The following is a 25,825-nucleotide window of genomic DNA, read 5'->3' on the forward strand; positions in this document are numbered from 1 at the left end:
TGAATGAATAAAAGAAGAAAAAATATATATTAAGCACTTGATTTGTACCAAACACCATGCCTGGTCCTGGGGACAGAAAAAGAAAAAGATCCTTGTTCTCAAGGATTTCACACTCTGGAGGAGACAAGACAAAAATAGGAAATCCAGTTTTAGGGATAAAGTACTAATGGGGCAATGGAAGATTTTTTTAAAAAGCCTGAAAATTAGTAAAAGGGGTTGATCAAAGTAACAAACTAATGGAGATGGATTAAAAAAGAACTAAGGGTACAAGTAAAGGGGCTGGCATTGGCAGGGAGAAGAACTGAAGAGAACCAGGGAGATGATGTTCTGGGATGTGAATTCTGGAATTCAAGAGAAGGTATAGTTCCTTAAGAAAGGTCTCAATTTTTTTATTTAAATATGGGCCAAGAATCCTCACTTGAAAGGGTTTAGGGAAGTGGTAGCATAGATGCCTTGAGGACCTGAGAAGAGCTATTTTGGATAGTATATTAAAGAGCTTATTAGAAAAGAGTAAGAAAAAAGTATGCAGCAATGAGGATTAAGTTGAGACTGTTGGCTTTTTCTTTTTTTTGCAAGGTAATGGGGTTAAGTGGCTTCCCAAGGCCACACAGCTAGGTAATTAATTGTCTGAGGCCGGATTTGAACTCAGGTACTCCTGACTCCAAGGCCGGTGCTCTATCTACTGCACCACCTAGCCGCCCCAACTGTTGGCTTTTTTCTTAAGAAGAAAGGATGATGTCAGTAATCCAAGTTTGGGTTTTAAGAGGATGATACATGCAGAGGGGTTCAAATGTTAAGGACTGAAACTAGATCAGACACAAAAGCAGGATAATTATATACAGTGAGAAAACCAGTATTAACTGCGTTATTACTATTTGTTAGAATATTTGTCAAAATATTCAGGAAAAAGACCCCAACATAGAAGGCTGATCCCTCTTGTGGGATTTATGAAAGGATATGGATGAGACTTCACCTCCGCATCAGGGTGGGAAATGCCCACACCAATGATACAATATACATTAACCAATCAACACGCTGACTTACTAATTGCTGGTCAGGGTCACTCACCCTAGCAACAAATATTCTGTCGGGTCAAATGGAAATACAAAAAAAACCCAGTCCCCACTTTCGAGGGGTGTCAGTTAATTACGGGGTGACGCAGTGAACAAATAAATTGTGATATTATGTGATTATGAGTATTTCCTTATTTTCCCCCTCTAGCAGTCCCAGGTGCACATCCAGGGTTGCAAGGGAAGTGGGCCCGGGCTCCACACCCGCCTCGGCATCTCCGAGAAACCCTGGGCTGGCAACGGATCACTTCCGGCCTCGCTTTCGGAACAGAGCCCGCCTCCGGATGTGACGCCAGAGACTCCTCGCAGAGTGGGAGGGACAAGATGGCGGCGCCCAGCAGTCGGTGAGGGACTAGGAAGTCTGGTCGACCCCGGCAAGTAGTCCTCAGTTTTTCGCATTATGACCACCGGCTCTCACGCACGTTCCTCACTAGTCTTGACAGGTATCAAGTCCTTTAGCTCCCCTTCACCCGAATTATGCGGCCCCTAGCACTGTTCCGAGACAACCTTGATAGCCCTTGACGGACCTGTGGCCGCTCCGGGCAGGAAACCTCCCCGGCCTGGGGGGCGTGTCCCCGATGGGCGCCTTTCAGCCGCCACCCTGCTCTTCTCCCGTTTTCTCCTCTCACCCGGACTTTCCTTGCTTAGAGGTTTTGCTGCGTTGCCTTATGCTGAGGGGCTGCCTCCCAGGGTCTCGTGGGGACAGATAGAATGCATGGAGCCAAGGGGAGCTTGTTGGGGGCCTTGACCTCAGCCTAGCTGCACCTGAGGAAACAACTCTTAGTTCAGTAAGTTACATTTCTTAGAGCTGGAAGGGATTTAACCGATCCTCGAGTTCTGTAGCCTCGTTTTTCCAGAGGAGGCCACAAGCACAAGGGGTTATTGTCTTGGTCATTAAATCTAGCGGTGGCAATCCCCTTCATTTAACACCGAAGGAAATCCAGTGCCAGACAAGGCAAGTGACTTGCTGAACTCTAAATTCCAAGGTTCATTCCATTGCACTAGGATAGCAAACCTCCTCATTACTTTTTTTTTAGGTTTTTTTTGCAAGGCAATGGGATTAAGTGGCTTGCCCAAGGCCACACAGCTAGGTAATTATTAAGTGTCTGAGACCGGATTTGAATCCAGGTACTCCTGACTCCAGGGCTTGGTGCTTTATCCACTGCCACCTAGCCGCCCCTCATTACTTTTTTTTTTTTAATTTATTTAAGGCAATAGAATTAAGAGTGATTTACCCAAGATCACAAGGCTAGGCAATTCTTAAGTGTCTGAGGCCGTATTTGAACTCAGGGCCGGTGCTCTAACCACCGCACCACCTAGCTATCCCCTAAACCCCTTCGATATTATTTGGGAAATTTAGTCCCAGATATGATAAGTTGACTCCATAAAGAAGTTTACCTTTAAATGCATGTCTTTATTCTTTTATTTTGATCAGATCTTATCTTTGTTGCTTTCTATTAGTTTTTGCTGTTCAGAAACTATCAAATTATATAAAAGGTTTCTGGATGTATTACAAGTCACAAATTCAACAAGCTTTTTATGAAGTTCCTACTTTATACAAGGCAGTAGGGATACAACAGTCCTCAAACTTTCTTTTTAATAGGTTGATCTAACATATACACAGATAAATACTTTGTTGGAGGAGAGTAGGAGGAAGATAGGTGGAAGATGACTTACATTTGGAAGGATCAGGAAGTGGTACCTGAGATGAAAGGAGATAGGGATTCCAAGAGGTTGTGATTCCACATTTTTAAAATGTCCACTCATAACATAAGGATCCTAGTTTAGACTGTTATCACTTTTTTTCTTAGATTGTTAGAGTACCATCCTCATTATTTTCCTTATATCCAGACTTTCCCCTTGCCTTTATATCTATCACAGAATTGCCAAATTGTCTCTAGGATAAAATGCAGACTCTTTCACTTAAAGCCTTTCACAGTTTGCTTCTTGCCTATTCTTAATGTTTATTTACTCATTAATCTCCAGACAAACTACCTGCTTGATGTACTCCATGCTTGATATTCCACCTCTTTGTAAAAGACCCAAACCTATAATTTCCATTTTCATTTTACCTTTTGGAATCTCTGGCTTTCTTCAAGAATTAGTTCATACACCATAGAGTTGCCTTGTTTTTGTCTTTTTTCCCCCACTAATCTTTTAAGGGTCCCATCACCCTAGGTATCCAGCATCATTTGGTATTATCCCAAACTCTTAATTCTTCTTCATCATATATGTTTAATCAGTAAGCTTGTCATTTCTGCTTGTATAATATTTTTAGTATCTATTCCCTTCGTGTGGAGACCACCCTGGTTTGGCTCTTAATTTCCTCCTGCCAGGACCATTGCAAAATCCTCCTAACTGTTCTCATTGCCTCCAGTTCCTCTGCTCTCTACTTTATCCATATAGCAACCAAAGTGATATTACTAAAGTATTCGCTTGACCAGTAATTCCAGAAGCTTCTTCAGTGGGAAAATGACAAGAGTCATTCTTTGCTTTATGAATATCATTTTGGTTGTTGGATTAGAGGAATGGGAGAACAGAAATAGTGATGCCAAGGGGCAGGCTATTCTAGTTGTTGCAGGCTAGAGATAATTAGGGACTAAAATTGGGAGATACCTGAGTAGTAGAGAGAAGGAAACAGATAGGGAGAATTAATGAAGTAGAATTAAAGTCTTGGCAAGAGGTTGTTTATTGAGAGTAAGGGTAAGTGAAGAGTAGGGAATGATTTTAAGATTATGAACCTGGGTGACAGGAAAGATAACAAATTCTGATATACACACGCACATAAATACACACATAGTTTTTTAAGCAAAAAAGTATTTGTTAAATGATGTGCCAGGCAATGTACTAAGCACTTTACAAATATTATCCTTATTTTTTATCCTTAGTTTTGTAAAATAGGTGCTGTTCTTATCCCCATTTTACAGTTACAGAAACTGAGGCAAATAGAAGTTAAGTGACTTGCTTAAGGTGACACAGTCTGAGGCAGGTTTTGAACTCAAGTCTTCCTGACTCAGGCTCAATACTCTATCCACTCCACCATTCACAGTGGAGTGAATTAATCTTCAATGAAAAAGCAGTTTTTTAGAAGTGTTTTTTCCTTTTTAAAACTAAATTTTATTTTTAGGTTTAAATTTTCTCTTTTCATCCACTCCCTCCCCACCCATTGAGAAGACAAGAAATAAATTTCTTCTACATATATAAAGTCATGCAGAACTTTTTATTTGCATTAGGCATGATGGGGGTGGGGGGGCAGTGAGATAAGAAAGAATGAGAAAAACAATACGCTTCATTCTGCACTGTTGAGCCCCATCATGAGTTCTTTGGAATTGTGGTGAATACTTGTATTCATCAGAGTTACTAAGTTTTCACATTTTGTTATCTTTAATATTGTTGTTTCTGTGTAAATTATTTTCTTGGTTCTGTTTACTTTGCTTTGCATCAGTTCTTAAAAGGCTTCCCGGGTTTTTTTAAACCATTTCTTTTATCATTTTCTACAGATCAGTAGCATACCCTTAATTCATAAACCACAACTTGTTCAGTCATTCCCCAATTTGATGGACTTCCCTTTTGTTTCTAATTATTTCCCACCACAAAAGAACTCATTTTTTTCCCCTTCATAGGTACATTTTCCTTTCCTTTTTCTTTGATCTCTTTGGGGTACAGACCTAGTCAAGGTATTGCTGGATCTATTAAAGCTATTTGGGCATAGTTCCAAGTTGCTCTCCAGAATGGTTAGACTAGTTCCCAGCTCCAACAGAGCATGCCCTCCAGCATTTATCATTTTCTTTATCTGTCTTGTTAGCCAAACTCATAGAGGTGAGGGAGTATTTCTGAATTTCTTTAATCTAATTATTAGTGATTTGGAGCATTTTTATATGGCTATTGATAGTTTTGATTTCTTCTTCTGAAAACTGCCTTTTAATATTCCTTGACCATTTGTCAATTAAGGAAAGGCTCTTATTCTCATAAATATGACTCATTTCTCTATAGACTTGAGAATTGAGACCTTTTTTTCAGAGATATTTATTGCAGATTCCTCCTCCCCCTAATTTCCTACTTTTAATTTTGGCTGCATTGATTTTTGTTCAAAAACCTTTTCATTTTATTTAATCAAGATTATTCCTTATATCTTCCATGAATTGTTCTATCTCCTGTTTGAGAGGTCATGAACTATTCCCTTAGCTATAGATCTAATTGATAATTTTTTGTGTGTGTTTCTTTGATTTACTTAAGATATCACTCTTTATGTCTAAACTGTGTACCCATTTATCTTGATAGACCTTGGAAATGTTGGTCACTGTCAGTCTAATTTCCAGATTGTACAGCAGTTTTTGTCAGTTAGTGAGTTTTTAATTAAAAGTTGATAGTTGGGGGTTTGTTAAACACTAGATTGCTGCACTCATTTGCTTCTATAAATTGTTTAACTAATTTGTTCCATTGATCAACCACTCAATTTCTTTATTTTCCCTCTAGGATTGGACAGCATTCTTTATCATAAGTCCTTCAGAGTTGTTGGGTCTCAACAGTACATTTCACTTTTCACCAGCTCATGTATCCAGGTTTTTTTGAGTGTCTTGCTCATCATTTCTCATAGCAGAATGACATTCCATCATAATCATATGCTACAATTTGTTCAGCCATTCTCCAACAGATGGACATCCTCTCAATTTCAAATTCCTTACCACCAGAAAAGAGCTGCTATAAATATCCTTTTACATAGGTCCATTTCTTTTTTATTTTTCATCTTTTTTGGAATACAGATCTAATAATTGGATTACTAGGTCAAATGTGTTTCTGTGTATGTGTGTGTATATGTATGTGTACATGTATGGTTTTATAGTCCTTTGGGCATAGTTGTTCTATAGAATGGTTGAATCAGTTTATAACTTCATGAACAGTTCATTAATGTCTCATTTCCCCTATATCCCCTCCAACATTTGTCATTTTCCTTTTCTGTCCTATTAGCTAATCTAATAAGTATAGGGTAAATACCTCAGAATTGCTTTAATTTGCATTTCTCCAACTAATAGTGAATTTTTTTTTCAGGTAGCATTGCTAACTGTATTTTCTTTCCATCTTATTCTCCCACCCCCCATTTATTCTATTCTCTTTCTCCTTTCACCCTGTTCCTCAAGTTTTACTTCCAAGTAACCCCTCTCCCAAACTGCCCTTTCTTTCATCATCTCCCCTTTAACCCACCCTTATCATAGTCCCCTCCTACTTTTTTGTACGGTAAGATAGATTTCTAAACTCAATTGAGTATGTATATTATTCCCTCTTTGTGACATTCACTTATTCCCCTTTAATCTCCACCCCACCTTCCACTCTGCTGAAAAGCTTTTTCTTGCCTCTTTTATGTGAGATAATTAACTCTATTCTACCTCCCCATTTCCCTTTCTCCCATTACATTCCTCTTTCATCCCTTAATTTTATTTTTTCAGATAACATCACTTAATATTCAACTCACATCTGTGCCCTCTGTCTTCCGATGTAAGAATCATAAGAGTTCAACATCATTAAGTCCCTTTTGATTCCCTTTCCTGTTTATCTTTTTATACTGTACTTGAATCCCATATTGAAAATCAAATTTTCTATTCAGGCCTGGTCTTTTCATTAGGAAAGTCTGAAAGTCCCCAATTTCATTGGATGTTCATCTTTTCCCCAATAGAGTATGCTCAGTTTTTCTGGGTGGTTGATTCTTGGTTATCATCTAAGGATTTTTGTTCTCTGGAATATTGTATTCAAGTTCTATGATCCTAAATGTAGAAGCTGCTAAATTTTGTCTTATCCTGATTGTGGTTTTGCAATGCTTGAATTACTTTTTCCTGGCTACTTGTGGTATTTTCTCCTTGACCTGGAGGCTCTGGAATAATATTCCTGGGAATTTTTTGTTTAGGTTTTTTTGTAAGGTAAACGGAGTTAAGTGGCTTGCCCAAGGCCACACAGCTAGGTAATTATTAAGTGTCTGAGACCAGATTTGAACCCAGGTACTCCTGACTCCAGGGCCAGTGCTTTATCCACTACGCCACCTAGCTGCCCTCTATTCCTGGGAATTTTCATTTGGAGATCTCTTTCAGTAGAGATTGGTGAATTCTTTCTATTTCTAATTTCCCCTCTGGTTTTAGAATATCAGAGCAGTTTTCCTTGATAATTTCTGGAAAAATGATGTCTAGGCTCTTTTTTTTTTTATCATTGCTTTCAAGTGTCCAGTAATTTTTAAAATATCCTGGATCTATTTTCCAGGGCAGGTGTTTTTCCAGTGAGATATTTCACATTATCTTCTGTGTTGTTTTTTTTTCATTCTTTTGGTTTTGTTGTATTATTGGTTGATTTTCCCAAGTCATCAGTCTCCATTTGCTCAATTCTAATTCTTAAGGAATTAATTTTCCTCAGTGATCTTTTGTACCTCTTTTTCCATTTGGCCAATTTTGCTTGTTAAGGCATCCTTCTCATTGACTTTCTGAACCTCTTTTACCATTTGGCTTTATTTGGTTAAGGCATTATTTGTGTGTTTGTGTGTGTGTGTGTGTGTGTGTGTGTGTGTGTTTTCTTTACCAAGCTATTGACATGTTTTTCAGGATTTTTTTGTGTCACTCTTATTTCTCTTCCCAATTTTTTTCTTTCTGCTACTTGATTTTCAAAATCCTTTTTGATCTCTCTCATGGCCTGAGACCAATTCATATTTTTCTTGGAGTCTTTGGATTTTTCTCTGTGTTTTGATCTTCCTTATCACCATAGGAACTTTTATGATCTGATTTTTTTTTTCTGTTTGCTCATTGTAGCAGCCTATGACTTGATTTTAACTTTGTTAAAATAAAACTCTGCTTCCAGAGTGGAGGGTGCACTGTCCCAAGCTTCTGGGGTTCTGTACTGCTTCTAGGGCCCTATAAGTTTTCAGTTCTTCCAAAGTGGTTTAATCTAAGAAGAGGTGTTTTATTACTGTTCTCTTGTATGCTATTCTGTGAGTGACCACAAGTACTCTTTTCTACTCTGATGTTAGGAGAAGAGACCCAGAAAGATTCTAAGGACCTCTCTTGGTTCATAGACAATTGTGAGAGAACTCACATGGACAAAAATATGTTTCAGTCAGTCATTATTATATATTAAAGCTTGTGGAGTTAAGAAATAAAGGGTTGGGGTGGCTAGGTGGTGCAGTGGATAGAGCACCAGAGTTCAAATCTGGCCTCAGGCACTTAATAATTACCTAGCTGTGTGGCCTTGGGCAAGCCACTTTAACCCCATTACCTTGCAAAAAACTTAAAAAAAAAGAAATAAAGGCTCTAAGCTAGTTGACTGACTATGTAGGGAGAGAGGAAGGCCTTTTTAAAGAAAAATCTTGGATCTCAACCAGGTACCATAATCTAGGGAATTTTCCATTTGCAAAGTTCCCAAAGTGGGAATTTCTCAGAAAGAGAGAGGGGGAGCAAGGAGTCTTAGAGATGGTGCAAGGATGAATTCTGTCCATGATGTTTCATGTGCTTGAACTAGTTTTCAGGTTCACATCATTAATTCTCTGTCTGGGAGCCTCTTTCTACATAAAGCTAGGTGTTATAATATTACAGTGAACCTTTCATTTCAGAGTTCAAGTTAAGCACTTCACTTAAACCTAATGGTGGGACTGTGAGGAGGGTCTCTGCTCCCCTGTGGCAGCAGCCCCTGGTGTACTATTAATTCTCTCCTTGGGACTGCAACCCAGCTCTAAATATGGGCAAAGCAACAGAGTCCTGCCTTAGTGAAAACAAAGAGACCCATGTAGTCTCTTGATTCCCTTACTATCTGGAGCCCTGAGAGTTCCTGAAGTAGTTGCTACCACTTCTGCTTTAGTGACTCCCAAGCCTTCCCCTCCTGGTTTCCTGGGACCAAGGCTGCTCAACTCTAGTTCTGCTCTGTTCCATTCTCACCCTGGTATGATAGATTTTTTCTGCTAACTTTCTAAATTGTCTTGAGCTGGACATTGTTTAATTCCATCTTTTTGTGGGTTGTGCCATTCTAGAATTTGTTTAAAGATTTTTTTGGAGGGGCTTGGGGGAGAGCTTGGCTAAATCCCTGCCTTGACTTTGCCTCTATTTCTTATATATTATGAAATTGTTTTGATTATTTTAGCTTTTGTACTCTCAGTTTATGATCCTTAATGATCTTTATGATTTTAATATCACTTTAGATCTGATACTTATAGACCTCCTTTTTTTCCCCCTTCTGATTTCTTTTTCTTTCTCTCTCTCTCTCTCTCTCTCTCTCTCTCTCTCTCTCTCTCTCTCTCTCTCTTTCTTTCTTTCGATTTTTCAAGGCAATGGGGTTAAGTGACTTGCCCAAGGCCACACAGCTAGGCAATTAAGTGTCTGAGGTCGGACTTGAACCCAGGTACTCTTGACTCCAAGGCAGGTGCTCTAGTCACCGCGCCACCTAGCTGCCCCTCCCTTCTTATTTCTTTGATATATTGAATTTTAGTTCTTCCAGAAGCTCTAATCCATTCTCTAGTGTCAGCCAATTTCCCTTATCTCCCTATGCTAACCTCTGCCAAGAAAGGTCCTTACTGAGACTTACTTTGAATTTCTTTATCAGAATAAAGTCTAGTGCATTTCTAGATCTAGTTAGGAGTTTTATGGACTGGAGTTTGGATGCATTTTTTCTTGTACACCACCATCTTAGCTCTGCCTCCTCATAGTTCTTTTCTTGTTGTCTCCCCAATTAAGCTATTTAATTCTTGAGAGCACGGACCATCTTTTGCCTTTTTTTTTTTATGTTTACTCTTTTTTTTTTCATTTTTTAATTAAAGATTTTATTTGAGTTTTACAATTTTTCTCCCAATCTTATCCCCCCCCCCCCCCATGGAAAGAAATCTGTCAGTCTTTATTTTGTTTCCATGTTGTACATTGATCCAAATTGAGTGTGATGAGAGAGAAATCATATCCTTAAGGAAGAAATAAAAAGTATAGATAACAAGATCAGACAATAAGATATCTGTTTTTTCCCCTAAATTAAAGGGAATAATCCTTGAACTTTGTTCAAACTCCATGGCTCTTTATCTGGATACAGATGGTATTCTCCATTGCAGAAAGCCCAAAATTGTCTCTGGTTGTTGCACTGATGGAACAAGCAAATCCATCAAGGTTGAACATCACCCCCGTGTTGCTGTTAGGGTGTACAGTGTTTTTCTGGTCTGCTCATCTCACTCAGCATCAGTTCATGCAAATCCCTCCAGGCTTCCCTGAATTCCCATCCCTCCTGGTTTCTAATAGAACAATAGTGTTCCATGACATACATATACCACAGTTTGCTAAGCCATTCTCCAATTGAAGGACATTTACTTGATTTCCAATTCTTTGCCACCACAAACAGGGCTGCTATGAATATTTTTGTACAAGTGATGTTTTTACCCTTTTTTCATCATCTCTTCAGGGTATAGACCCAGTAGTGGTATTGCTGGATCAAAGGGTATGTGCCTTTCTTTATATGCCCAACACTTAGTATAGTGCCTAGTACATAGTAGTACATAATGCCTAGTACATAAATGCCTATTGACTTATTGACTTGATTGAATAATCCTATAGATTGTGACTTTAAAATGACTCATATGATAGTGGTGTCCAGCAAGCAAGGAGGCTGTATCAGTTTGGACATTTCTCCAAAAAGAATGTTTAAAGTATTCATAAATTAATAAAAATTGTTTTTCAAGTGTGTGCATTCAGTGCAAACTACAGAATTTTCTTTGATACCAGCAAGTGTCTTTTCTTGAAGGCCCAGTCCCTCTTGGGGAAGCCAGTTATACTTTTGTACAACCTGGATGTTTAGAAGGGACAAGCGGATGGCAGCTATATAATTCCTACCTTCCTGAGTTCATATTTGACCTCAAGTACTTACTAGTTGTGTGACCCTGAGCAAGTCACTTGCCTTACTTTCCTTATCTGTAAAAAAAAGAAAAACAAACCACTCCAGGATCTTTGCCAAGAAAAGCCCAAATGAAGTTGTGAAGAATCAAACATGACTAAAAATGACTGAACAATAGCAAAATGTTAAGTAAGATTTCCCTTACAGACATAACTTTGTTTCTCTTTAACTTGTATCCACTTCTTTTTGTTCCAGCCTGTTGCCTCTCCAGGCTAAATAGCCATTCTCATGCCATATCTGAAAGCCTGTCACCATTCCAACTGTCTTCCTTTGCATAATATCCAGCTCTTTATTATCTTTCTATAATGTAGTATTCAGAATTGAATTCTGCTTCAGTCTCAGAGGATAGTATGTAGGATAGTGGGACTTTGACTTCATTTAATCTTGAATTCTGCTTCAGTCTCAGAGGATAGTATGTAGGATAGTGGGACTTTGACTTCATTTAATCTTGAACAACATGCCTCTTTTAATATAGCTTAAAATCATACATACTTTTTTGTTATTTTGTTATCTTATTGTTCACTCATTGGTCTTGTAGTCCACTAATACCCCCATATCTCTTTAAAGACAAACTTCTAACAGGACCTTTCACAATGCTAACAATACAATCCCATATTGTACTTTTGAAGTTCATATTTTTGAATTTGAATACTTTCCTTTGCTATTATTTGTATTATTTCCTTATCTAAATTTATTTCCTGTTTATACATACTAGTCTTTTTAAGGCAACTTTTCCTTTTCCTCTTCTTTGGAATTTGTAGCCATTGTTTATTCAAAATTCTGTTCTTCAATGCTTCCTTTCTCTTCTGGGCTTACTTTCCCTCTGGAATTTTATTGTTGTAATCTTATCTTTGATTTCCATGAAATCTTTGAAATCTATATTCCTAATATTAGGATGCATATCAGATTATACTTGGCTTTCTACATTAAAAATTCTAATATAGAAAAGTCATTTCCCCTTCAGATTTGAATGATTTTCATCTCATCATTTCATCTTGTTAGTGAGACTCAATTCCAAAATAGATTGTTCCCCTGCTTAGTTAGTTCCTCTTCATTTTTGAAGGTTGAAATTAGCATCAAAGCAAGTCAGGAAATTATTCTGTGTTCTACTTTTATAAATTTTCAGCAGGTAAATAGATTATCAGAGTCCCTACTTACTTACTTACAATATCCTGTCAAATGCTTTGCTAAAAATTAGGTAGACTAAATCAAAAGTCTAATAACTCTTTCAAAATAGAAAATGATGATAGTTTACCTTGACTTTATAATAATTTCAAATTCTGGTTGTTTATGATGTTTGCCTTTTAACCTGCCTGAAAAGTTGGGGCTGACTAAAACATTGATTGGGTTGAAATATTTTTAGGGAATTAATTATTCAAAGCTATAAACTTTGGGTAGTTTTGAATCCTTATCAGTTCCATAATTCAGTATTAACTATTGTTATTAATTTTGATCAATGATTATATTTAATCATACTTGTGGTGACTAGAACTAACCTTTTTTTCTTCTTCTTTACAATGTAGGCCAGGTAGGAGCATGTATCTGTCACCTGAAAAGAAGAACCATGCAACAGACACCACATAGATTTATGCACCAGTTAAAGAATGTTAATAAACAATGGATTACATTTCAGCATCTAAATTTCCTCAAGCACATGGTAAGTTTAGAAGAATATCCAAATTTTGATTTGTAATCTGTGCATCTTTTAATTTTATTTATTTAAAGCAATAGGTTTAAATGATTTGCCCAAGATCACAGAGCTACGCAATTATTAAGGGTCTGGGGTTAAATTTGAACTCAGTTCCTCCTGATTCCAGGGGCCAGTGCTCTATCCACTGTGCCACCTAGCTGTCCTTGGTTTGTAGACTATGGAAAACTTTTGTGAAACTGTTGTTATTTGTCATGTTCTTCAGTTTAGAAACTAATTTATTGCTTTGGTGGTTTTTCTCTGAAGAAAGTTTGAATTCTGAATCATAGTGTTAAAAAATGGTACTGAATTTGCCATTTCATTTTGAAGATATGTTTAACTTCTGTCATAATGAGACTGTTAAAATAAGAAAAACCTCAGTTTGGTCTGCATGAAACCTTGAGTAATTCATTAAATCTCTTTGAACCTCAATTTCTATAGTTATTTTTTTTTATTTTTTATTTTTAGGTTTTTCAAGGCAATGGGGTTAAGTGGTTTTCCCAAGGCCACATGGCTAGGTAATTATTAAGTGTCTGAGGTTGGATTTAAACCCAGGTACTCCTGACTCCAGGGCTAGTGCGCTATCCACTGCACCACCTAGCTGCCCCAGTTTCTATAGTTTTTTTTTATGTGGATAGTAATACTAGCTCTGCTTATTTTAAAGATTTATGAAAGTAACTTTTTTATTATTTTATTTTTTTATTTTAGGCATTGGGGTTAAGTGACTTGTCCAAGGTCATACAGCTAGGCAGTTATTAAGTGTCTGAGATCGAATTTGAACTCAGGTCCTCCTGACTCCAGGGCTAGTGCACTATCTACTGCGCTACCTAGCTGCCCCTGAAAGTACCTTCTTAGTGAAATAAAATGCTGTGTAAATGAAAGCCATTGTTTTTCAGATCTATGTTAACAACACATTCAATCCTAAACTGGTAACTCATATTATTGTTTAAAAATCCAAAGTACATAAAGAAATCTCTCTTAAATATCTATTCTTTCAATTCATTCAATTTAGCAACTTATTATAAGCAAGGATAGCTAAGTTCCTAAGTTCCCAAAGCATTAAATTCTGATACAGTATTTGAACCCAGAGCCTACTCTAGAGTCACTGTCATTCATCTGGAAAATACAACTTTTAAACAGATAAGTAAATAAAAGATAATTTGAGGGGAGATAAAACACTAAAAATTAGAGATTAGAAGTTTGCTATCTGCTTTTCACAATGTAGTGTTCATTCATGAAACCTTTACATTATTTTATTCTCTGCTTTGAGTGATATAGAACACTAAGACTTCCTATTTATTCCCAGTGGTGATATTTTCCACCATTTTTATAAATTACAAAGGATCAGAGGGTTTAGGAAACAAGTTTGAAAGCAAAGTCTAATGCCTTATTAAGGAATTTTAGCAAAATCATGATTTGTAATCCTGTTTGTTTTTTTAAATATTTATTCATTTTTAAAATTTTGAGTGCCATGTTCTTTCCTTAGAATGCTCTATTAAGGAATTTTAGCAAATTCATGATTTTTAATCCCATTTGTTTTTTAAATATTTATTCATTTTTAAAATTTTGAGTACCATGTTCTTTCCTTAGAATGCTCTATTAAGGAATTTTAGCAAATTCATGATTTTTAATCCTGTTTGTTTGTATTTTTAAACATTTATTCATTTTAAAAATTTTGAGCTCCAGATTCTTTCCTTAGCCATAGCTCCTTCTTTACTCATTGACAAAGCAAGTAATATGAGATATCCTATTTGCATGTGAAGGCATGCAAAACATGTTTCTGTATTAACCATGTTTCCCCATCTCCCCCTCTCCAGCAACAACAATAAAGCAAAAAAAATTATGCATCAGTCTACCCTTAAAGAGTTCTTCAGTTCTTTCTCTGGATATGATTTTTCAGCATGACTTTTCTAAAATTGTTGTGAATTTTTGAATTTAACAAAGTGGCAAATGTCTTATAGCTGTTCATGATTACAGTATTACTGTTATTGTGTAGTGTTCTTTTGGTTTTGCTCACTTCACTTTGCATCATAAGTCTTCCTAGGTTTCTCTGAACCCATGCATCCCCTTTTTCGTTTCTTATAGCATTATAGTATTCTGTCACAAAGGGGCATCTAGGTGATAAGTGCATAGAATATTAGACATAAATCAGGAAGACCTGAATTCATAACTGACCTCAGATACTCATTTGCTGTGGGCAAACCTCTTAGCCATGTTTGCTTCAGTTTCCTCATCTTAAAATGAGCTAGAGAAGTCAATGACAAATGCTCCAGTTTCACTGCCAAAAAAACCTTAAATGGGGTCACAAAGAATTGGACGTAACTGAAACAGCTGAACAACTATAAATTCTATCATATCATATAACACAACTTATTTTGTCATTTCCCCTGACAGACATCACTTTCTAATTTTTTGTCATCACAAAAGGGCTGCTATAAACTATTTTTTGTACATATTGATCTTCTCCTTTGGAATTCTGTTTTTTTAAAGTGATATCCACCTTCTTAAAGTCTATAGTATTAGTTACATTACATTTTTATAACTGTATGGGAGGAAATAGAGTTGAGGGAAATAGTGGGATTTTAATTTTTTAAATAAATAGGAGTATTCATATTTTATAAATGAGGAAATACCACAAGTTCACGAGGTCAGGTACTTTGCTCAAAGTCAAAAAGTTATGAGTCTAAGATCTTTTACTCCCAAGCCCATTGATTCTATCTCTTGTCTAGATTTTAATCGCTTGTTTCCTGGATTATAATGAGAATCTTCTTTTATTACCTCTTTTCTTCCCATTTGAATTTATCCTGTACTGAACTTCTAGAATATTCCTTTTTCCAACACTTTTCATTGTATCTATCACCTGTTTTAGAAACTATGGTGTATCCAGAATCCAGAAACCTTAAGAGATCATAGCTCTGTATCTGAAAAGAAACTCAGAGGGCATCTTATCCATTTTTATTTCATTTTATATAGTTGATGACTGGCTCAAATTACATTATGTATGTAGATCAGTTGAAGAAGATGTAGGAGAGACATGATAGTTTCAAGTGTTTGAAGAAATGCCATATCAAACAGGGATTAGTTGGGGTTTTTTTTTTTTATGCTTTGCCTGAGAGGACAGAACCCAGAATAATAGCTGAAAGTTGTGATGAAATAGATTTTGGCTCAGGTATAAAATTAAATTTAAAACCCTAACAATTATAGACTTATCCAAAAGCTGTTTTGGAAGATATTGAGTTACCCTTTTCTAACCTCCCCACCCCAGTGGAAATCTTCAAGCATAGCCTGAATGACTTTTTCTGGGATATTGTAGAGAGAATTTCAAACAAATGGTCTGAACTTTATGTTCTTTAAGACTCCTTTCAACTTCAAAGTTCTGTCTGATTGTGTGTGACATACTGAGTGCATTAGTGGACCAAGAATTTAAAAAAAAAGCAAAAACCATCAAGTAAAGTGAATAGGCAAAAGTCAAATTAGTAAGCTGGAATTTGGGAACAGGAAGATTAGAATCTGGAGTGAAATAATAGTCATGCAGAAATGCATATTTAAATGAATGGATTAAAATATTTGTTATTGAAAGTAAAAGAAAATGCTCTTCATTATTTGTTCTAATTAAAGATTTAATTTTGATTACCTAGATTAACTATTTATTATTCTTATAATAAAATACTTTTTTCATTCTTTATGGTAATGCAGTTGAACAGAAACCTCAACCAGCAAATAAAACCCAAGCCAGAGCCAAGGTCACCTCTGTTCCTTGAAAAAACATCTTCAAGTCAAACCAAAACAGTTGTTCATGAGATCAGATCAATTTCACTTCCCAATCTACCTTTGTCTAAAATTTCAAATCAGAAGGAATTGAAAGAATTAGAAACTACATCAATAGTTGAAAACCTAGGAGGAATGGGGACAGAGTCCAAAGATGAAAAGCAGTGGAAAGAGATGAAACTACAGTTGGATGACTTACCAGGAATTTTGGCCCGGCTGTCCAAAATCAAACTTACAGGTATATTTCTTATTTTTTTACTATTCTTTATTTTCATGTTCATCACTTATATACAGAGATAATTTTGCTTGGTATTTAAGAAAATAATTTAATTAAAATTGGGACTTTCTAAATATGGTTTTTCTTTTTTTATTTAATATTTATTTGGTTTTTCTTTTTCACTGAACTTTAATATGACTCTAAATATGTTTAGAATTATTTAATTTGATAGGTTGCAAGTCTACTACCTAAAATTATATTCTCTTCTAATTAATTTATTAAAAATATAATTCATGTTAATTCATGCTTCAATTATCTTTCTAATTCAGCTTACCATTAAAAAGCATTAGAAATAGAGACCTGTTATATTTGAGTTTCTATATTATAATAGGGGAATAATAGACTGTTAAGAATACTATAATACTAGCTGCCCTCAATCCATATATCTGGTCATATCTGTTGTCCTAGTTTTGACAGCTCATTAAGGAAACTGTTTTAGTCCTGAAAGTTCTTTCCCGCATCATCCCCCACTTTGGGTTCTAATCCCAAACAAATTGAGAATTGAGGAAGAATAAAAATGGGAGAAAGATGAATTTGAATCTAGATATTCTTGGGGATAAATGGTAGATAATGAGAGAACATCTAAGTCAGAATTTAGCAATTGTGAAGCATCCGGAAGCTTCTTCAAGAGCAATTGTCCCGAATGCAAAGTATAGCCTAATAAATCAGTCATCAAAATGAACTTGTTTCCTCTATGTAATTAGAATGGACTTTGGCTTATTTTGAAGAGAGCCTTTGAGCCCTTGATATAGAGCTTAACAGAAAGCCAAGGACTGTGAGCATCGAGAATCAAGCCAAGGCAATCAGAAATGATAGAAAACTGTGAAGAGAAACCTCTCAGCTAGATTCAGGAAGCAGTTATAGGCAGAATAAGGAAACGATATCTTTCTGCATTCAGGCAATAGGCAATCAAGGTTGGAATTTAATTGTGATGGTATATTTAAGGAGCCAATAGATCATATACTAGAATGAGGAGGAAAAAAAGAAGTATAACAAGTAACAATCTTGAGAAATAAGGATTTGGGTAAAGCAAGATATCAAATTAACTACAAAGGACCTTTGAGGGAAGATTCTGTCTGTATCCAGAGAAAGAATTGATAAATAGAAGAATGTATAGAATGATTTTACACACACACACACACACACACACGTGTCTAAGGTAACTATTTCTAGGAATAGGAGGATGGGGAAGAGGAAGAAAAAAAACAAGAAAAGGAAAATCATATAATTTTAATATATATATATATATTTAGAAGGAATAGCAATTTGTACATATCAGATTTGCAGTTTCATGTGCAATCATTTTTTTTCTATTCTATTTTATGGAAATGCTGGTTTTATTTCCTAAGTTCAGAATCAAATGAGTTTAAAAAGAAAACAATAAAAAAAGTTAAGTAGTAAGTTAAATACAATTTTTGAGCAGATAGATTAATCACATAGCAGCTTAGGGGCCTTTAGGAGGTTTGGCCTGAAAGTGAGGTTGTTGAGAAGAAAGGCCATTATATCAAAATTTTCATCTCCCAGAAAGGTGTCACAAGTCTTGAACTTGAGAAATGTCCAGTGATGAAGGCAGAATACCTCTTACTAGAGTGCTCTGAGCATTTCATCATTTATGTTATATAGCATTCTCTTTCCAAAATAGTACCCCTTCAGTTGTTTTGGAATGGTACTAGACTTAACTCTTTCCTCTTTTTATCTCTTTCATTAGAAAGCATAGGTAGAATCTCACAATCCAAAATTCTGTTGGGGATATAGAAGAATAAATAGCTATCAAGAATAGTATTCTGAACACTTTGACGAACTAGAAAGAAAGACTGTTTAAAGAGTCTGAAGTGAATGTCTAGGGAGTTCACCAAGCTGTTTAGATTCTTTTTTTTTTTTGCAAGACAGTGAGGTTAAGTGACTTGCCTAGGGGTCACACAGCAAAGTATTTAGTGTCTGAGGGCAGATTTGAACTCAGGTCTTCTTGATTCCAGGGCCAGTGCTCTATACACTGCACTACCTAACAGCTTAGATTTTTAAAATGCAGATACAGCAGCATCAGGTGGCAGAATGAATCCAAAGTGTATTGTATGCCCCTGTAAGAATAGCATCAGGAGGATGAAACTTCAGAATGAACTGAAGTTGATGAGGAAAACTAAGGTCAACAGAAGGCAGTGGTATTGTACCCTTGTTTTGCTTCCATTTTCTCTAACAAGGAGAATAATTTTTAGATTAAAAAGAAAGATGGCAAATAGGGAGCAGAGACCTAGCAAAAGAAAGGAGATAATAAGAGAGCACTTGATCAAGTCACCTGATCCTGTTGAATTATTTCACTGAATACTGAAATAACTGGTAGGACTCCTTAGTGATCTTCGAAAGATCATGGAGGATTGAAAATGAACTAATGACCTGATTTTTGAAAATGGAAGAAGTCATAGAGCTTGACTGATTAAATTCTAGAGATATTATTAAAAGTATAATTAGTAAATATCTTGAAAAGGAGATAGTGTTCACAAAGAGTAGGCATGTGAAATCAATGAGAAGACATGGCAAACTAATCACATTTCTTTTTTTTTAACGGGATTAACTGGACTGGTTAGTTCAATCACTCACATTGTTCTTGAGAACAAAATGAAAAGATGTGATCAAAATTATAATGCATTTAGATACATTCAGAACTGGTTGACTGGCCAAAGTTAATGAAAAGTTATTAATAGTTCAGAGTCTGTTTTCAAGGTATTTTTCATTAGAATGTTTTAGGGTTCTTTGCTTGGCCTTGTGCTGTTTAACATATTTTTCAGAGATTTAGTCAAAGGTAAAATGGTATGCTTAGCATGTTTATAGATGACACAATCCTAGACACGCTGGACAAAGACAGCATTTTAAAAGATCTTCATAGTCTAGGTCCATATTCATGGACCTAATAAAGTAAAACTTAATAGGAAGAAATGGGAGTTTTATACTTGGGTTCAAAATATCACCGTCACAAGAACAAGATTGGGTAGATAAAACTATATAGCATTTTGTCTGAAAAAAGATTTGGAGATGTAGCAAGAGTCATTAGTCTGATATGACTGTCCAAAAAATGGAATTTTAGAAGTATTAAGTCAGACATGTCATTCAAGAATTATTGAGGAGGGGCGGTTAGGTGGTGTAGTGGATAAAGCACCTGCCTTGGAGTCAGGAGTACCTGGGTTCAAATCCGGTCTCAGACACTTAATAATTACCTAGCTGTGTAGCCTTGGGCAAGCCACTTAACCCCATTACCTTGCAAAAAAACCTAAAAAAAAAAAAGAATTATAGAGGTAATAGACCTGCTGACCTCTACCCCACTGAGACTATATATATACTCTGGTGAAATCAATTGATTCTCTATTCAACCATTGAAGTAATTTTCCCAAATTGCAGGTCTGCATAATCATGTAATTCCCCCATTCAGCAAATTTTGTTGACTTTTCATCATCTGTTTCCAGTCTTCTTACACATTACTTCCCACCATTTTCTCTTCAGTCCCAGTGATACTAGCCTTCTAGCTATTGGACATTTTTTCTGGCTGTCTCCCATTGCTGGAATTTCTCTTTTCTCCACCCTGACTACTAAAGTCCCTGGTTTCCCATGAATTATTCAAAGCCTTCCCTAACACTGCTTAATTTTAGTGCCTTTCCTGTTAGTTATTTCCTGGATAATAAATATGTTGGATAAAGGGCTGCCAGGTGATACAGTGGGTATTTTCCTGAGTTCAAATCTGGCCTTAGATTAGCTTGTATAACTTAGTTGTGAAACACTGGGCAAGTCATTTATCCCTCTTTGTCTCAGTTTCTTCATAATGTAAAATGAGCTGGAAAAGGATATGGCAAACTATTTCAATATGTTTACTAAGAAAACCCCATATGGGTCCATAATGAATTGGATATGACTGAAAAAAATGACTCAAGAACAATAACAAAATATAGCTTGCTATATACATATGCATATGTATATACATATATATTTGCATATTGTTTCCCCTATTAGATTATAAACTCCTTGAGGGCAGGAATTATTTTTTGCCTCCTTTTGTATCCTAACATTTAGCACATTGTCTGGCATATTGTAGGTCCGTATTAAATTTAGTTTAGTTTATTAAAATTATTGATTGCTTGATATGAGATAGTCTGTTTAGTTCTTGGTTAGGAAAACTTTTCAGACTCTTTAAAAAAAGTGTTTTCAGAGGGTGGCACCCTTCATATTCAAGAGTGGAGATTATGCCATATGAAGATCATTTGAAAGAAATGAAGATGTTTAGCTTAGAAAAGAAAAGACTTTATAGAGCACATGATAATTGTTTTTCCGTATTTGAAGGCCTTTGGGGAAGAAGGGAGTTTTTACTTTTTCTGATCTACCCAAGAATATAGAACTAGGAACATTGTGTAATGAAGTGTTAAAGAGATTTGTAAAGTTAGATTTGATTTTTACAAAGACTTTCTCTCCAGTAAAGTTAATCAAAAATCATACTGCCTACCACTAAAAGGTACAGATTTATTACTCTTATTAGAAGTCTTTGTATTTTATTTTTTCAACTTAAATGCATTTATTTTATCCTCCCTTTCCTCATTGGAAAAAGAAAAGAAGAAAAGAAAATGCTTGTAATAAGTATGCATAGTTAAACAAAACAAATTCCACATTGGCTGTGTCTCAAAATATGTTCCATTGCAAATCAAAAAAAAAAATAGTCATAGTAAGTCATTTTTTTTGGCACAGAGCAGGTTAGGAAAATAGGTCAATGGTCAATGGGAGCTGACCAGAAGCACAGCACAGAGGTGTGTGCTCACTAATGGTGTTATTGACATTAGCGGCAGGCAGTGACATCATGCCCAGAGATGGTAAGAGGCCTGAAAACCTGGGTAGAATAAGATACCCATACTAGTACTAGGAAGAGACTTAGCAGCATTTAACAGCTCTTTTGTCTATTATCCACTTCTGGGTCACAGTTCTAGAGCACAGCAAAGAGTGGTTACGCCAGCTGTCACAGCTGGCAAGGCATAGAGGAACAATTTGTCAAGGCTGTAAGGGAACAGGGATCCTGTCTGTAAAAGGGAGCATAGACCAGGAGCACAGGCCTCTCCCTGGATCACACCCAAGATGAAAGTACAAAAAAATCTACATATCCCTAGATTGAGCAGTGAAAACAGTAGGACATAAAAAACAGACCAGGCCAACCATCCTTTCAGAGGTAGACCAGATTCTAATATAAAGTCCAAAGTCAAGAAATAGGCTGAAAAATGAGCAAATACAAACTTGACTATAAAATCTTTTGTAGTCAAGAAAACTTAAGGTACAAATACAGAAGAAGACTATGATTTTAAAACACATGCAGACAAAGCCCCAAAGAAAAATGTAGACTACTAATAGCAACATGAGGGTGATGATCAACCTTAATGGACTTGCTCATTCCATCAGTACATTAATCAGAAAGGGACAATTTTAGGGTATCCGTTGTGGGGAATACCATCTGTATAGATAGAACTATGGAGTTTAAACAAAGACCAAAGTTTATTACCTTCAATTTTTAAGAAAAGAGGTCTTATGTACTACATAATTTTGCTATCTCTGATATTTTATTTGTTCCTCAATGATTTTTTTCCTCTTAACACATTCAATTTTGATCAATGTATAGCATGGAAACAATGTAAAATTTATCAGATTGCCTTCAGTGGGGGGGAGAAGGGGGAAGGAAGGGAGGGTGGGGAAAATTGTAAAATTCAAAACCTAACAAAGAAATGATAGGTGGAAAGATGTAGACTGGACACAACCTCAACAAGAATTCTTTTTTTTTTTAATTAATTCTTATTTTTGTACAAATGATTTTTTTATACATTACTAAAATATTCTTTTTAAGAGTAAACATAATACCCCTTCCCCCCAATATAGACCCACATGAACGATAAAGTAAAGGAAAGAGAAAATAATTAAAATTAATAATAATAATAATAATAATAATAATAATAATAATAATAATAATAATAATAATAGGTGCAACCAGGTGGTGCAGTGGACAGAGCACCAGCCCTGGAGCCAGGAGCACCCGAACCCAGATCCAGCCCCAGACACCCACAATCCCCCAGCCGTGTTACCCCGGGCAAGCTACCCCAACCCCATTGCCCTGCAAAAACAATAACAACAAAAAAGACAATAATAATAATAATAATAATAATAATAATAATAATAATAATAATTATAGTAGGGGGTGGCCAGGTGGTGCAGTGGACAGAGAACCGTCCCTGGAGCCAGGAGTACCTGGGTCCAAATCTGGCCTCAGACATCCAACAATCACCCAGCTGTGAGGCCCCAGGCAAGTCACCCAGCCCCATTTGCCCTGCAGCCCCCCCCAATAATAATAATAATAATAATAATAATATTAATAATAAAATGTGCTTCAGTCTGTGTTCTAACACCTCCAGCTCTGTCATGGGTGGATCACATTGTTTATGATAAGTCCATCAAAAAAGCTACTTCCATATTTTTCCACCATTGCCATTGCTGATTGCGACTTCCTCTATTTGTACTTCCACACTACCATATACTGTATTTTCTCTCCTTTCACTCTGTTGCTCTTCTTAAATGTGCTGTAGGGTAGCTGAATGGAACAGTAGACAGATCCCTGGCCCTGGGGCCAAGAGGCCCCGAGCCCACATATCACCCCTAAAGCCCAGCAACTACTTGGCCCTGTGGTCCCAGACAGGCCATCCAATCCCAGCCCCTTGCAAGAAGTGAAAAAGAAAATGACCACTTTCCCCCCATGGTCTCTCGTCCATCACTCACATCCCCCCCCCCCCCCCCCCACCGTTCCCCTTCTCTCCTTACTCTAGATGTCTGTACCCCATTGAATATATATGCTGTTTCCTCTCCTGGCCACCTGTGATGAGAGCAAAGATTCCCTCATGCCCCCTTGCCTTCCCCCCTTCCATATCATTGCAATAGCTCATTGTAATAAAGAAAAATCTTATTATATGAAATATCTTGGCCTATTCCCCCTCTCCTTTTTCTTTCTCCCATTCCATTTCCCTTTTTTCTATTGATTCCATTTTTACACCATATTTTATCTTCAAATTCAGCCTTGTGCTTCATCTATAGAATCTCCTTCTACTTGCTCTGTTAATTGAGAAGGTTCATATGAGTATTATCAGTGTCATTTTTCTATACAAGAATACATGCAGTTCATCTTCATTAAGTCCCTCATATTTTCCCCTTCTCCAATCTCTATACTTCACCTGAGTCCTATATTTGAAGATCAAACCTTAGTTCAGCTCTGGCCATTCCAACAGGAACATTTGAAATTCCCCTAGTTCATTGAAAATCCATCTTTTTCCCTGGAAGAGGACATTCAGTTTTGCTGGGTAGTTGATTCTCAGTTGCATTCCAAGCTCTTTTGCCTTCCAATATATTATATTCCAAGCCCTACGAGCTTTTAATGTAGTTGCTGGTAAGTCCTGTGAGATCCTGATTGCAGCTCCACGGTATTTGAATTGTGTCCTGGCTGCTTGTAACATTTTCTCTTTGACTTGGGAGTTCTGGAACTTGGCTATAATATTCCTGGGGGTTGTTTTTTTGGGATTTCTTTCTCGGGGGGATCTGTGGATTCTCTCCATTTCTATTTTGCCCTCTGCTTCTAGAATATCAGGGCAATTTTCCTGTAGCAATTCTTTGAAAATGATGTAAAGGCTCTTTTCCTGATCATGACTTTCAGGTATTCCAATAATTTTTAAATTATCTTTCCTAAGTCTGTTTTCCATATCAGTTGTTTTTTCAATCAGATGTTTCACAGTTTCTTCTAATTTTTCATTCTTTTGGTTTTGAAGTATTATGTCTTGATTTCTCGTACAATCAGCAGCCTCCCTCAGTTCCATTCTACATCTGAAGGATTTGTTCTCCTCAGAGAACTTTCTTATCTCTTTTTCCATCTGGCTAATTCTGCTTTTTAAAGCATTCTTCTCCTCAATAACTTTTTGAACTGTTTTATCCATTTGACCTATGTTGGTTTTTAACATGTTATTTTCTTGCATTTTTTTGAATCTCCTTGACTAAGCTGCTGACTTTTTTTTCCATCTTTTTCCTACATCTCTCTCATTTCTTTTCCCGATTTTTCTTCTACCTCCCTCACTTGATTTTCAGTCTTTTTTGAGCTCTGTCATCACCTGAACCCAATTTCTGTTTTTTTCTTGGAGTCTTTAGATGTAGGAGCTTGGACTTCCTCATCTTCAGATTGAGTATTTTAATCCTTCTTGGGATCAGAGACAAAGAATTTCTCAATGGTGTTCTTTTTTCTCTGCTTACTCATTTCTCCAGCCTGTGCCTGGTTTTGGGGGTGCTTTCTGAGCTTTTGAATATTATTGGAACACCCCCCCCCCCCACACACACACACACAAGGATCTCCATGTATGAGGGAGGCTCTGTCTTCCCTCCTGGTCTGTGCACCCCTCTGCCACAGGGCTGAGGTGGGGGAGGGCTGCTGTTCTGTGGGGGGGGGGGCTAGACTGCAGTCAGGATCAGAATGTGGTCAGAGCCCCAGAATCCTGTTCCAGGGACAGAGGACAGACCATGGCAGTCTCTCTCCACTCCCCTACCTAGGCTCAGCATTCAAGGCTGAGTTGCCTGGGGGCTCCTGCTTACTGGCTCTGCCTGCTTCCAGTTCCTGGATCTGGGCTGCTGTGGCCACAGCTGCTTGCTGAGTGACCTGAGGGCTGGGCTTCACAGGCTTGCTCTGGCAGAGGTACCCCTGCTGATCCCCCAAGTTATGCTCGGTGCTCCCTGGGGTATAGGTCAGGAGACTTCCCCCGCTGCCATGAGCTGCAGCTCCCAGTGCCCTGGGGCTGCCTCTGGGAGGCTGAAGTTCCTTCACTCCAGAGACCACCCCTCTAACCCCACGGAACAGAGCTTTTCCTCTCTTTTCCAGGTTACCTTGGGCTGGAGAATTGCCTCACTGGATCCCTCTGTGGATTCTGTCTCTCGAAAATTCAGTTAGAGTCCTTATTTTATAAATTTGGAAATATCAGAGAGAGAGAGAGAGAGAGAGAGAGAGAGAGAGAGAGAGAGCACCTAAGAGAGGATCCTCTCCTGTCACCATCTTGGCTCTACTCCTACAAGAATTCTTTTTTTTTTTTTTGCAAGGCA

General features: G+C 36.9%; 1 protein-coding gene across 2 annotated transcripts in view; it reads left to right on the forward strand.

The window, feature by feature from the left end:
* The first annotated feature begins 1,378 nt into the window (after window positions 1-1,378).
* COX10 (cytochrome c oxidase assembly factor heme A:farnesyltransferase COX10) overlaps window positions 1,379-25,825 on the forward strand; it is a 91,354-nt gene continuing 66,907 nt past the window's right edge. Inside the window, exons 1-3 of one of the 2 annotated variants that reach the window (XM_074225158.1) lie at window positions 1,379-1,513; window positions 12,485-12,618; window positions 16,345-16,654. In XM_074225158.1, the coding sequence (XP_074081259.1) occupies window positions 1,471-1,513; window positions 12,485-12,618; window positions 16,345-16,654 (487 nt within the window). In that variant the 5' untranslated portion in view covers window positions 1,379-1,470. Of the gene's footprint in view, window positions 1,514-1,674; window positions 1,859-12,484; window positions 12,619-16,344; window positions 16,655-25,825 lie in introns of those variants that run through there. The other variant, XM_074225159.1, reaches the window with a different exon arrangement.

Source organism: Macrotis lagotis, chromosome 2 (genome assembly GCF_037893015.1).
Source record: "Macrotis lagotis isolate mMagLag1 chromosome 2, bilby.v1.9.chrom.fasta, whole genome shotgun sequence".
NCBI lineage: Eukaryota > Metazoa > Chordata > Mammalia > Peramelemorphia > Peramelidae > Macrotis > Macrotis lagotis.